The sequence below is a fragment of the Littorina saxatilis genome, linkage group LG14, assembly GCF_037325665.1.
Source record: "Littorina saxatilis isolate snail1 linkage group LG14, US_GU_Lsax_2.0, whole genome shotgun sequence".
NCBI classification, from domain to species: domain Eukaryota; kingdom Metazoa; phylum Mollusca; class Gastropoda; order Littorinimorpha; family Littorinidae; genus Littorina; species Littorina saxatilis.
This window is the reverse complement of record NC_090258.1, coordinates 22,146,559-22,161,800: the sequence shown is the minus strand read 5'-3', so window position 1 is coordinate 22,161,800 and position 15,242 is coordinate 22,146,559. Positions and strand designations below refer to the sequence as shown.

Below are 15,242 nucleotides of genomic sequence, written 5' to 3'. Positions count from 1 at the left end.
TCTCTCCCTCTCTGGCTCGCAGTCCCTGCCGTTTTCCAGTCGAGTCAGTTTCTCCCTCGACCTATCAATCTTGGCTGCTGAAGGCTCAGCGCTGAAACTGATTCGTCGCACGTGTGTCTATTTTCAGCTCCGCGCGCCGCGCTTGCTGCGAGGTGATTGGCCGGAGCGGGCGGACCACGTGACAGGCGGTCTCGGCTGTCTCAGGCCCAATGCTGTGAGGCTTGGCTAGCGACGACACGGGTTGGCGTGAGACGAGGAATAGAAGGGCAGTAAAATAGAGAGCAGAAAGAAAGAGAGAGAGGAGAGTGAAATAGTATGTCGAGACTAGACAGCGTGGACTATGAGATAAATTGTGGGCCGGGAAAGATGCAGAAACCCTACCCGCACGAAGGAATGCCGGTGCCTTATCATCATCACCCTCACGGCGGCTTCTACCCGGCACCAGAAAACGGTTTCAAGTACGAAAACGGCTACGGAGGCGGAAACGGACACGGCGGCGGCGGCGGACACTACGGTCCACCCGACTCTGTGGGGATGTACGGGTACCCGCCTTGCGGGGTAGGTCTGCAGAACCAGGGTCTTGGAGGACAGGTACCCGGCGTCGACGGGTGCCCCCCTCTCCCCGGAGACTATGTACCCGACCATACCAGCAACGGGCACTACCCGATGGGTCCCGGGGGCCCGTGCGGTCAGAACACCTCCCTCAACTGCCCACCCGGGATGGCCGGACTCCATGGGGTGGGGGGCGGCAGCAAGCAACAGACGGAGATATACCCGTGGATGAAGGAATCGCGACAGAACAACAAGCGTCAAAACACGACAGGTGAGTGAGATATACAATTATATCTGTTTTTATCAGCGTGCTCTGTTTGGTTACTATTATTTTGGTCTACAGCCTATAATGCCACAAACAATTCATCAAACCACGCCCAGTAGTAGATCATAATATACACATGTGGCGCATGTATAAGTGTGGAAATCATTCCATTGTATAATCATAAAGAGTGATGGAATATGAGTGAAATAGAGTTTAGATGTTATAAACACACAGGCAAACGTATATTGCGGGTCACATTACCTGCAAGCACGTTCATTGCAATGAATGGCAAAGTAGGCCTAGTCTTGATTGAAACACAGTTCAGGTGATGTTCTGTTCACATGAACAGACTGATATCATTATGTTGTGTTAAAGGTCAATTGTTTGAAAGTTTATTCGGAATAGAAAAAAAGACACCTTCTTGTTTGTGAATTGTGCAATCAATAAGACTTAGCCTACTGGGCCATTTGTTTAACAAGTGAGTTTCATTTTTCTCATTTGCTGGCTAGTACGACAGGTCACCATTTGCTTTCAATGTTTTTTTCAGTTTACGCACGTTTGTGTGTGTGTGTGTGTGTGTGTGTGTGTGTGTGTGTGTGTGTGTGTGTGTGTGTGTGTGTGTGTGTGTGTGTGTGTGTGTGTGTGTGTGTGTTTGGTTTCAACAGTGCTTGTTTCAACGTACAGTAAGAAAACAACAACACATGAGGTGGCAACTAAATCATTGCATGTCGTACTTCGTGTTAACACATTCATTGCTAGTGTTAGTGTGCACTAAACAGGGATTACCATATATCAAGGCACAAAGTAGGTCATTTGTCCGATTCATCATACAAACCAGTGGGTCGTTGTCCGGACTAACAGGTCAGTCTATTCGACTGATGTTCAGCACGTCAGAATTTCTATGGACACTTGACCAGCTCCAAGCAAAAATAATCGATCATTTCAGTCAAATTGTGCATGATGGGTCGCCGACTTGTATACCTTGTGCTACACGTTGAATTGTTAAGTGTCGTTTAGGTGCCCCCCTCCCCTCCCCCCCCCTACACACACACACACATTTGCATATATATGTTTTTTAGCTGGTGATGGGGGTCAGGGTATGTACATTTTTTTTTTTTACTCTGTCCAACAACAACACATTAAAAAAATCTCGCAGTAACACGCACACCTGTCACTTCTTGTCCTAAAGTATTTTTGTTTTGCTTTGCATACAGGAACAAAACCTTACACATCATAAATTAATTATGTTTACTACTATTATTTTCTTATAGGCTTACATGTGTGTAACGCCTGCTAACCAGTAAGATCAAGTTATTTAAATATGGCAACACGCAGTGTATCGGATAACCAAGCTAGACCATGCCATATTTCCTCAAATATATATTTATTTATTTGTTGGTTATTTATTTATGTATTTATTGGTGTATTTGTTTATGTATTCACTCATTTATGAATGTATAGATTTATTTACTTTTGAACTGTTTTCTGTCTTTCATTTTATCTTTCTTTCTTTCTTTCTTTCTTTCTTTCTTTCTTCCTTTATATTTACTTCTTTATATCGATGCAATTCATATATTTTTGTTGATTGATTTTGTGTTTGTCTTTTTCTATGTGTATTTATTCATTTATTTGTTTATTTACTTATTTATCTGTCTATTTATTTATTTATTTATTTGTTTATCATTTAATTATTCATTTATCTATTTATGTATTTATTCATTTATTTATGTATGAAATACTTAATGTGTAGTATTTATTTATTTATGTACGTAATACTTAAGTATTATTTATTATTCATTTATTGAAATACGTCTTTATTTATCGATTTGATTATTTGTTTATTGTTTCTTAATAGTTTCTTTTTTTCTTTATATATTTCTCTATTTATTTATTTATTTATTTATTTATTCAGATATATATTTACTAATTAATCTATTTATTTGTAATAAAAGCCTATATCTTATTTAGTGTATGCACTTGCTGTTTTATATTATATTTCTGTACAAAAGCAAATTCACTGTTTGTTTAATTTTGCTATGTCTTTGTTTGTATCCATTTTGGGCACATTATATTATTTACGGTCTTTTGAGAGAAGTTCACCGTTCGCCATTTTATTCTATCGTTTTATAAATCATCTCCTTCTCCTTCTTCTTCTGTTTATTATTATCAATTGGGTCCTTTTTTTGAATTTAATAAAAGCATGCGATATTTGTCATTAATGTATTCCTTTGTATACCTATTCATGTATAATGTATGTGTGTTCGTTTTTTTCTAGTGACCTAATTAAAGTGCTGGATAATAACACACATTGCTAAACGAGCAAGGGCGGGTATCAATTTGCATGTATTCCTTATGTACCTATTTATATATTTATTTATATTTATTTACTGATCTGTTTTATCCATCTATGTGTTCTATATTCATTTCTTATCATCTTTGCGGTACCCCATCTTTGTTTATAACTAGACTAAGTTTCTAACAGATACCATACTTATCGATGCATCATATTGAGTGAGCAGGAGCAATGGGAACAATTATCCTCTTTCTTTATGTCGTTATTTCTTTCTCTCTTTCTTTATCCCATACTTCCCAGTGATGGCGCTAATATTTTTTCAAACTGGTACACAAACTGTTATGATGAAATCTATCCAGAAAAAAAAGGTAGGCTGGTCATTGGAACCAGTAAGAGTCCAACTCAGAGCGGACCAACTCAGAGTACTGGTTTTGGTTTACCAGTGAAATAAATAAAAAAACCCACGTAGTTCTACAAATCAACCGGTAGGTTATACCGGCAGCCAAGTATTATCCTGTATGTTCTCATTTCAACCGGTTAAATTACAGGTTAACGCCAATACTGACTTCCGTTTCCCCTTTGCTTGCTTTCCTTCTAGTCTTCATTAATTCCTCTTTTTCCTTACTTCCTTTTCCACCCTTATTTCCTTCCTTGCTGTTATCCTTTCTATCTTTATTTTTGCATTTTAGTTTCTCCTATTTGCCCAAACCCATATTTTGTCTTCAGTTTCAAACGTGTGATTGCAGGAACGTAAAATCAGGCACAAGCATATATGCCAACCCTGATCCTGCATGGTTTTAAAGTTTCTTCCACTAATGCACCGTTGCCCCCCAATGCAGAGTAGGATGGTGAGCAGGGATGCGTGAAGCTCAGTTTCAGCCTAAACTCATGACACTTTCACCCTCTTTCTGATGATGCAAGTGTTGACGTTATTCCAACTAAACATTCCCGCACGTTTTGCATAGATTATAATTTGCTGTAGTTTCTGTAGTCCCGTGCTATAATTACACCAAGGCAAGTCGGGGGAAAGACTAGGGAAGACAAGCACGGGCAAAGCTGTGGCATAGTCACACTATTAGATAGTTAAGAATGTAATCAAGATAATTATACACCACCACCACCACCACCAACAAAACGTTTCAGCACGGATGATCCGGTGTATACGGTATACAAATGGTTTCTCTTCAGAGACATCATATAGTATATATGTTATTATATATATATATATATATGTTACTTTGTTACTGTCTTATTCATTTTTGGAATTCTGGCACGCAAAACATATGACGTCATGTATAATTACGTCATAGACAGACATTGCGTCAAAGGATATTTGTAAACATCGTGCGAGCTAATAATAGAACACCCTGACGAAGGCCACGAGGTCGAAATGTTGGTGAAAACGTGAAGGCTTGTTTTGGTTATTTTTTCCATATTTGTGTGTATATATATATTTCTCTCTCTTTCTCTGCTAAGAGATTTTAACAAATCTCGGAAGAAAGTCTCTGCTGACTTTCAATTGTTTCTTTCACAACAAATATGAAAAAAATAACCAAAACAAGCCTTCACGTCTTCACCAATATTTCGGCCTCGTGGCCTTCGTCAGGGTGTTCTATAATTGATTATATATATATGCAATATTTATACCTGTACACAAAATGTCCAAAAATACCTGCATCATGGATGATGTAGAATGTGAGTAGACAATGATATACTCTTAAAAACTGAGGTAATTTATAGCTTTCTTTGAAACATATTTATTTTAGCTGTTGAAAACGATACTCTTAAAAACTGGGGTAATCTATAACTGTACTTGAAACATACTTATCTCAGCTGTTGTAAACGTGCAAGCGTGCATATATGTTTTAACGAGAGCAGCCGCTAGCTCTCCCAGAATGTGTCTAAATGACCTATATAGACAGTTAAATAAAAAGAAAACACACCAGTAACCAGGTTGGTACGTTTATATCTATAATCAATATTTCGGCACGTTACTGCCTTTTTCGGAATGGTAAGCGTATCATATACATATAAGCTATATAGACAGTGTATGGCAGCCAATCATGATTAATGTACAGAGTTGAGTCTCATTATGAGCCGTATACATCCAGGTCTTTCTGTTCAGATGCATGCTGTATTCATGAATTGTGTAGAGATATATTTGGGTCAGTGTGTATATAAGCAGTGCCTCCGTTATCGCACACACACTCTGCAGTTCAATCGATCATTTGCAGCGATAAGGGTAAACCGATCTGGATAAGATTTGTAAGACGGATTTACGTGCGATTGGTTGAATGCGCGTGTAAATGATCTACATATTAACAGTCTGTGTCATATTTGGAAGATGCTTGTGCAAGTAATCTGCATATTAACAGTCTGTGTAATATTTGTAAGATGCTTGTGTAAGTAATCTGCATATTAACAGTCTGTGTAATATTTGTAAGATGCTTGTGCAAGTAATCTGCATATTAACAGTCTGTGTAATATTTGTAAGAAGCTTGTGTAAGTAATCTACATATTAACAGTCCGTGTAATATGTGTAAGATGCTTGTGTAAGTAATCTACATATTAACAGTCTGTGTAATATTTGTAAGATGCTTGTGCAAGTAATCTGCATATTAACAGTCTGTGTAATATTTGTAAGATGCTTGTGCAAGTAATCTGCATATCGACAGAAAGACATGAATGTTGTGCGACCGATATGAATGATTAATGCGTTCACCATTAGTGCAAATGGGTTGTCCACCTTCGCACCCGTGAATGATGTGAGCTCCCACATGTTTATGACTGTATAAACCCCCTCGATTTGAATCTCCCCCGTATAAACAAGCTCTTATTCAATTTTAAAAACAAAATCATTATAACAACTGTAGATTAGATTAACCTTCATTTTAAGACTCCCTCCTTTTTTTTAAGGCCTGTTTTTTTCTGATTTTTGGTGGTCTTAAAAAAGGGATTCCACCATACCATTTTCTATTTTATAGAAAGCTGTTAGGACATAGAATTGACATTATTCAACTGTATCTTTGTTGACAATTCAACTCTGCAGTATTAGTAGGACTACTCAGCATGAGATACGCACAATAAACACTTCGTCATGCAGTCTATTACAAACATCTCCACCTTTACACAATCGCGGCGCGAACACTAAACAGCTGAGAGCAGAAGCCATTAATTCACAAGTGTATACGATATTTACAGGGGGATCCCTACTGACATTATATATAAACCTTTCGGTGTGTCAGGCCACATGTGGTTCAGGAAATGAAAGCTGCATGTCCATGAAATGCAAGCCCAAAGCAAGCCCAAGACGCATACATCTTTCAAGTCACAGTGATTTAAAAAAAAAACCAGTAACAGCATGGATGACATGCTCGAAGTATTATTCATTTTAAAGATAGAGGTAAACACAAAAATAGTATCCACACTGAATTCGGAGGATATACATGTTAGATTATTGTATCAGGTTTCTCTCCGAGGAAAACCCAGAATAACATGCATATATATCGATATCAACATGGGAAGTTGCACGAATGTGTCAAAATTGACGTGAATATAAATGCGCACAGTCGACGGCGGATAATAAATAGCTTCCGGCTCTGGTATGAGTTATGCTGAGATTTATTATCTCCCAATTTTGTCCCCCAAAACGGAGTATGAATGTCTAATTGACGGGGATAAAACGGCCATGCACGAACACAAAAGTTTGCAAAAAAGGGAGTGCATCTGGGAGCTGCAGTCCCGGGATTCAGACAAAAAGAAGAAGAACTTCGACTGATAATAACAGTTTTTACCTTATGGCTTACATACAAACTTCGCAATAGTCAGTGTCAAGCATGTATACATGTCTATACAAAACAAAACACAGCGAGTCTGCAGAATGTTAGGCCACATACAAATATAGGCTTATGTTGGTTTAGGGTGACCCGACCGACCCGATGTTTTCCCGCCGACCCTAAACCTTTTTTTTTCATTTCTCAACAACAACAAAAGCAAACTTTTGGCACATTTTGCGAACCATACCGAGACTAAGGGAAGTAACCCCCTTTAAAATCAGCTATATTTAAGAAAAAAAGAAAGAAAAAAACAACGACCTTCCGACCCTATCTTTTTTGGTCACGTTACCCTAAACCATTTGGCCTTAGAATAAGATACAACAATAACATGGAAATAAAATAAGGTACTCTCGGTTCAGCATGTGAACGATACAAATAAATAGCTTTCTAGTGAGTCTCGGTTAGCCCGGTGTGTATTAAACTCGCCGAGATACTGATCCTGTCGCGGCGAGATACTGATCCTGTGTCCATGCGATACAGCCAGGATTAATCCACTCCTGCCAGACACCCAATTTGTCACTGGAACAATTGGCCATTCAGTATGATGAGAAGCGTTGTTACCCGAAGCCAGCCTTTCCGGGTAGGCCTGGGGTGTGAGGGAACCGAGACGAAAATGGTTGGACGGGAGATATAGAGATATAGCTGCATGGGCTGACAAAGACTGGGAGGTTGTTTGTTACAGAAATATCAAAATAAACTACCACAGCGGCCAAGTAAAAGATAATTTTATAATATAAAACAAGACCAAACTTACCAATATATATATATATATATATATATTTTTTTTTGGGGGGGGGGGATGTCGTTAGGAGATCTGAGTTTATACAAAACGTATATATTTGAAACACATGGCACATCAATTAAATATCAAACTGGAGATATTTCTTGAATATAGAGATTTACCGACATGCTAACCTTTGTTTTGTAATTACTATGATTGCTTAAAATAAGCATTATATGCTTGAGTATGTAATCATCCATGCATTGTTCTTGTCATGATTACAATTGAATAAAGTTTTGTTTAAACCATTTACCGACGAAAATAACAGCAACAGCAACATTAACACAAACAACAACAACAACAACAACAACAACAAAAACAACAACAAAAACAACAACAACAACAACACAGCAGCATTAACAAACAACAACAACAACAACAACAACAACAACAACAACAACAACAACAACAACAACAACAACAACATTAGAGGTGTAATGCGGAGAAGCAAGAGCAGGATAAAACAAGACCAACCAAACATTTATAACAAATAATGTACAATGTTAACACAGATTCTAAACTACATTAATCAAATACAAACACCCAAAATGTTTACAACAAATAAAACACAAGGAAAACAGACAGGTATATCGAGACTAAAAACCAGACCAAACGGGTACCGGGCCATTTGGGGACGAACGCAATGAGGACAAACCAGTGACTGGGGCATGCCTTTCAACTCAAGGGCAACACAGCCATAATTCATCCAAACATTTTGGTCTAGTTGGCCATGAGAGAGCTCTGTGAGATTTGACATAACACATTAATTTCTGTGGTTTTTCTACCCTCTCTCCTTTCTAATGCCGCTTGCTAGCAGCGCAGGGGTCTGTGTCCGCTGGAATTAATTATTTGAAAATTAACATGTGAATCACAGCGGAGAGAGATAGTGACATCACTGTGTGAACAATGTTATGAGAATGCGTTTGACTGTGGTTTTGGTTTTAGTTTTGGTTGCTGAAGTGAGTTTTGGACATTGATCGATTCATTTATTCACATTTTTGTTTGCTGATAGAGGAATAGCCTAGAGAATGATCAGCGGTAAGATAAGTGTTAAACTGTCATTCTTAAATTAGTTTTGAACAATCGTAACGTTCAGTGTTTACGATAAGAAAATGTCACGAAACAAAATTTGAAATAACGCGAACCTTGTTCAAGAACCGCCATCGCATGACCCGTTTTTGATTCTTTGTTTATTGGTTCAATTTTCTGTTACATGTATATGCTATATAGGACAGTGCGGTTGATAATTAATATAACAGATACATAAATAATTAATATCGAACGTGTATGTGACTTGATTAAAAATAAAAGCAAAAATAAAGCAAAGCGTGTTGTTTACCAACCAGTTTTTATAGCAATGTTGTTTACAACGTTACAATGCTGTTTAACGATCATTTTCTGTAATTATAGTCTAAATCTGGCACTCCAGAATCTGGAATTATTTGTATATTGAATAAATATGTTTTGCCTCTCGGTATTAATGGAAAGCTGTGTAAACATTTGGTCTAAATATGATATCACAGCTGTTTCTTTTTGACGTAAATGTCAAATACAGCCTGTGATCAAACTAACTGATCCAGATTCTGGAGTGCGTATCAAACACTATGGGTCTTGTTTGCCTCAAATAATTTGACATGGGCTGTGTCGATGTAAAATGTAATATAATTAATAATAAAAAAAGTGCACATCAAACAGAACATGTAAAAGATACACCTGTGACATTTAAGGGGGCAGATCTAAACATTATGACTTCTTTCTAACAATGCTTTCTTGTTATTTTCGCTACGTCTCGTCAATTCTCTCTTTTTCCCTCACAGTTAATGATGTTCGTCTTCTTCTGTGTGTCTTTGTCTTCTTCCTTTGATTATTGTGTTTTTATGTGCACGGTTCGACGAGGCTTTTCAGGTGTCGCACAGAAACGAAAATGAAGAATCAATGAAAGCAATCTCACACTACATTGGTTCGTGTTGAAAGGACTTGTATTATCCTTGTAAAAGAGTGTGTGTGTGTGTGTGTGTGTGTGTGTGTGTGTGTGTGTGTGTGTGTATGTGTGTGTGTGTGTGTGTGCGTGTGTGTGTGCGTGTGCGTGTGCGTGTGCATGTGTATGTGTGTGTGTGTGTGTGTGTGTCTGTCTGTCTGTCTGTCTGTCTGTCTGTCGCTCCGCTGCGTCTGTATCATCTGTGTGTATGTTCGAGCCCCAACTGGAAATTATTCTCGAAAAGTACCAGCTTGTGAAACAGGCACGGTTGGCCTAGTGGTAAGGCGTCCGCCCCGTTATCGGGAGGTCGTGGGTTCGAACCCCGGCCGGGTCATACCTAAGACTTTAAAATTGGCAATCTAGTGGCTGCTCCGCCTGGCGTCTGGCATTATGGGGTTAGTGCTAGGACTGGTTGATCCGGTGTCAGAATAATGTGACTGGGTGAGACATGAAGCCTGTGCTGCGACTTCTGTCTTGTGTGTGGCGCACATTATATGTCAAAGCAGCACCGCCCTGATATGGCCCTTCGTGGTCGGCTGGGCGTTAAGCAAACCAAAAAAAAAAACCAAAACCAGCTTGTGATAGTATTGTAGGGCCTACTACTCAGCTAGGTCAAAGATAGATGCTCACATTTTACACTTGAAATCAAACAAAGGTTGACGAGTGTGATTTTTCTTCTGCTTTTGGCCAAACAAAATTATAATATTTTGATGGTTTAGGGTAACCCGACCGACACTATTTTTTTCCCGCCGACCCTGACACTTTATGTTTCATTTCTCAATTTTCTTAAAAAAAAAATAACCTCTGGCACATATTGCGAACCTTACCGAGACTAAAAAAAAAAATAATAATAATAAAATAGCCGACCTACCTATTTTGTTAGGTCATGTTACCCTAAACCAACATATATTTTTGTTTGGCCTTATTTTTTTTTTCTCGATCTGACATGGGTGAAGTTATTTGCACGTGATTTTCCCATTACTCAGAATCTGTCGAGAACGTGGGAGATGTTCTCTTTCTCAAAAATTGCAGAAGCGTTTAATTTGATCAAGGTTAACATGTTGCAACATGATTGATGTTAGCTTGTTGTGACTAACACTCTCTCTGTCTCTGTCTCTCTCTGTCTCTGTTTCTCTCTCTATCTTTGACTGTGTCTGTCTCTTGCACACACACACACACACACACACACACACACACACACACACACACACACACACACACACACACACACACACACACACTCACACATACACACATAGGCGTGCACTCACACACAAACACAAACAGAGACATACACGCACACATAATCAATCATCAAAATGTTTACACATTCTCTCTCTCTCTCTCTCTCTCTCTCTCTCTCTCTCTCTCTCTCTTCCTCCCTCTTTCTTTCTCTCTCTCTCTCCTTCTCTCTCTATCCCTCTCTCTCTCTCTCTCTCTCTCTCTCTCCACTCCGCACCCCCCGCTTCCCAACCCCTTCTCTCTTCCACAACTCCTGTTTTCTCCTGTGCCACTTTTATGCCATTCAAACATTCTTCCCCTCCCCACACCTTTCACCTGCAGTCAATACGCCATGTTCCACGGTTGCTTGGCGTGACGTTTCGCTAAGAAGGTTGAATCGCTTTCTGTAGTAGTCGTTTGGCATTGAAGAAAACCGGCAATGACAGCGCCTGAGGTATAATGCGGGGGCCATTGCAGCTGCGAGCAAGACCTTCCCTTGCCAAGGCGAATGCAAACTGACTTGATAGCAGAGAGAAAACGGAGAGAAAAGTACAGTGGAAGGAAAAGAAAGTGTAACACGGAAAAAACGTTTACAAAAAGGCTGAAACTTACATGGGTACAGTTGTTGCCGAGACTGAAACTGTCTTATAATTATTCATTCTTGACAAGACTGAAACTGTTGTATGTGTTTGCTTGCTTGCCGAGACAAACTTTCTTATGTCCATGCTTGCCGATACTACACTGTCTTATGTCCATGCTTGCCGAGATTTAACGGTATTATATGGATGTTTGCCGAGACGAAACTGTCCTATATAAAAATTAAAAATAAAGCATACTTTGCCAGTCTGAAAATAACTTGAATTTAAACACGAACAACTTGGGCAAAAAGGGCCTGCCGCCGAGACTGAATCACCAAGAACCAGAATTTTTACCAAGAACCAAAAACAAGAACCCTTTTCGAGACAGAAATGAAAACCTTTGCTGGAACGGAAACTGAACTGTGTGCTTGCACGCCGAAGCTAAATAATATGCATGCTTGCCGCGAATGAAACTATAGCTAAAATGTAAGCGAGACTAAAACTGTCATGCACGCTATACTGTTCATATAATGTTGCTTTCTTTGCCAATAAACCTAATATCCAGGCTAGAGACGTGTTGAAGATGTGTTCGACAGGCACATATTTATGTAGAAATTAGTATACATTATGGTGAGTCTAGTAGTTTTCCCCACCAATATGTTTGCAAAGAACTAGCTTCTTCTTCTGCGTTCGTGGGCTGAAACTTCCACGTACACTCGTGTTTTTTGCACGAGTGGAATTTTACGTGTATGACCGTTTTTTACCCCGCCATTTTGGCAGCCATACGCCGTTTTCGGAAGAAGCATGCTGGGTATTTTCGTGTTTCTATAACCCACCGAACTCTGATATGGATTACAGGATCTTTTTCGTGCGCACTTGGTCTTGTGCTTGCGTGTACACACGGGGGTGTTCGGACACCGAGGAGAGTCTGCACACAAAGTTGACTCTGAGAAATAAATCTCTCGCCGAACGTGGGGACGAACTCACGCTGACAGCGGCCAACTGGATACAAATCCAGCGCGCTACCGACTGAGCTACATCCCCTCCCTGCAAAGAACTAGCTATATAGCACCTTAGAGATACGGTACACATCATGCTCGACCAAAACAAAAAGTGTCTTAAAACCAAAACATACACTAAATTGTTAGCTAGATAGATGTAAGCTAGATTCGCCATAGTTATTTGCTTGAACTGCTTAGTCTTATCAATTGTTTCTTTCTAGCATAACATATATAATTCTACTGCTCTCGTAAAGCATGATAGCATTCTTTGTTATCATGTCAATGGAAACAAATTGGGTCGTTTTCGCTTCGAATAATGCCCTATCCCGATATACCACAACCCTTAAATTACCTTCAACCAAGGACCGTCTCTAAACTCAGTTTGTCACCTCGTTGCACTCATTTCAAATTCCTGTCGCATGAGCTCATGTGCATTTAACGTTATCAATAAAGCGAATGAAAACAGGCCAAACAATTGAACTTTTAGAAAATATTTCCTCGCATTTATGGTTATTTATTTACAGATCACAAACACACACATTTTTGTTTTGTTTAATCTGTGCTCCGCTGAGGAAATGAGTTGCATAACAATAATTGAACTCTTTTCAGTGGCGAACATTTTCTTGCATAGGTTAGCTCTATCATCGAAAATGACAGTGTAAACAGTTCTACCTGAATTTCTACAAAAGATACGGCACATTGAAGTTGTATTCAATAGAATGACAGTTTAACAATGCCAATGCGAATTGCAACCAAACCCAACAAACACATTCACAAAACAAAGCAAAAATACCGGGTTTCAACGTGGAGGAACTTGGTTGAATAAAGGTTAGCTCTGTCATCGAAATAATAGCATTACAATTTTGTCTGAATTTCAACAGTCTTTTCGGGGGGGGGGGGGGGGGGGGATTACAGAGGATTGCACTTGTGCTTGGGCAATACAAAAGCTTCCCACACTGTCATATATATATACGCTGAGAGGCGCTTGTCAATTTCACTGTCAACTTGCCAGTTTCTGGTCGCGAGCCGAGCACAAGATTGTTGCGTGTTCATTGGACTTCTCGAGCAGTCTGGCTTCGATTTTCCTGTCGAGCGTTTGTTGTCGAGAGCCCTACACTTTTCCTCGGCTCGCGCGTCAAATCACAAAGATTTCTTCTGACGCTGAGACGGTAGTACGTGCATTGGTGAAATTGGGTCACCCTTATGGTGATACGGTTATGGTATTGGACAAACATGTGTGTATGGGAAAGGAGGGGGGAGGTGTGGTGGTGGGGGGAGGTAAGGGGTGGAGGTTGATGTTATGTAGGTATATCACCGGGTGTTTGTTTATGCGTGTGTGTGTGTGTATGTGTGTGTGTGTGTGTGTGTGTGTGTGTGTGTGTGTGTGTGTGTGCGCGTGTGTGGTGTGTGTGTGTGTGCGCGTGTGTGGTGTGTGTGTGTGTGTGTGTGTGTGTGTGCATGTGCGAGTGTGTGTGTGTGTGTGTATGTGTGTGTGTATGTGTTTATGTGTGTGTGTGTATGTGTGTGTGTATGTGTGTGTGTGTGTGTGCGTGTGTGTGTGTGTGTGCGCGAGCGCGTGTGTGTGTGTTTGTATGTATGTGTGTGTGTGTGTGTGTGTATGTAGATGTAGGAGTAGGCGTGTGCATGCGATGTGATGCGATATGATGCGATGTCACGGAATGTTTAGTGTGTGTAGTAATGTTCTCAGATTATTGTATTGCATAGAATTATTCGCAGGTAAAATTATCAACCAAAAGTTTAATCACCTGCTCTGCACTCTAACTAAACTAAAGACAAAAAGAAAGACTCAAATATATAGACATCGGCAACAAATACATGTATATATAGAAACTACTTTCATGTGGCATACAATACTTGTGATTTTGTTGTGTCACACAACTATTATGACCTTATGCATGGGCACGTTTTCCGAGGTCATGTTCTCTTAATTTATCGGGTTTGCATGCACTCGCTCAGAGTGTTTTTTGGACAGATGATTATGCCGTTTGCTTTCGTCAATTTTAAGCTGATTATTTGCTTTTGTCTGGTACATGTTCGTTTTTATTTCATTGTTTATTTTTTTAATTTATTTACGTAATTCTGTTCAACAGTTACACTGACACTAGTTTAAATATGGACGTAGTTCATGTGATAAATCTATGTTAAAAACAACGCATTTCACAACTGCACGCGTTTGTGATTATAATCATCAGTGTCATGTGAGTTTGTGTTTGTCGTTCCTTGCTCGGAAAGTTGTTAATGTGTGTCTTTCGTGGTTTGTTTTGTAATTTTCTGTTATTCTTCTTCAATGGACAAACACATGTCTGTTCTTGTTCCTTGTTTTTTTTCTTTCCAACCACAGCTGGCTGTCTCTCTCTCTCTCTCTCTCTCTCTCTCTCTCTCTCTCTCTCTCTCTCTCTCTCTCTCTCTCTCTCTCTCTCTCTCTCTCTCTCTCTCTCTCTCTGGTGCTCCCGCTCTTTCTCTCTCTCTCTCTTTTTCTCTCTCTCTCTCTCTCTCTCTCTCTCTCTCTCTTTCTCTCTCTCTCTCGCTATACCACACACATTAAGAGTACCCCGTTTTTAATGAGAAAAAGCGTTGTATACTTCAACGGGGGGTATATGATTGGTCTTTATACGACCCGCTGTTTCACATACATGATGTATATTCATTTCATGCTGATATCCCTTTTTTCACCCAACGAAAACAATCAAAGCATATGAATAGGCATTCTTAGAAT

At 39.5% G+C, this 15,242-nt stretch overlaps 1 protein-coding gene across 1 annotated transcript in view; it reads left to right on the top strand.

Annotated features, from left to right (window-relative positions):
* The first annotated feature begins 121 nt into the window (after positions 1–121).
* LOC138947361 (homeobox protein HOX3-like) overlaps positions 122–15,242 on the top strand; it is a 35,523-nt gene continuing 20,402 nt past the window's right edge. Inside the window, exon 1 of the mRNA XM_070318815.1 lies at positions 122–823. Coding sequence (XP_070174916.1) covers positions 316–823 — 508 coding nt within the window. The 5' untranslated portion in view covers positions 122–315. The remainder of the gene's footprint in view (positions 824–15,242) is intronic.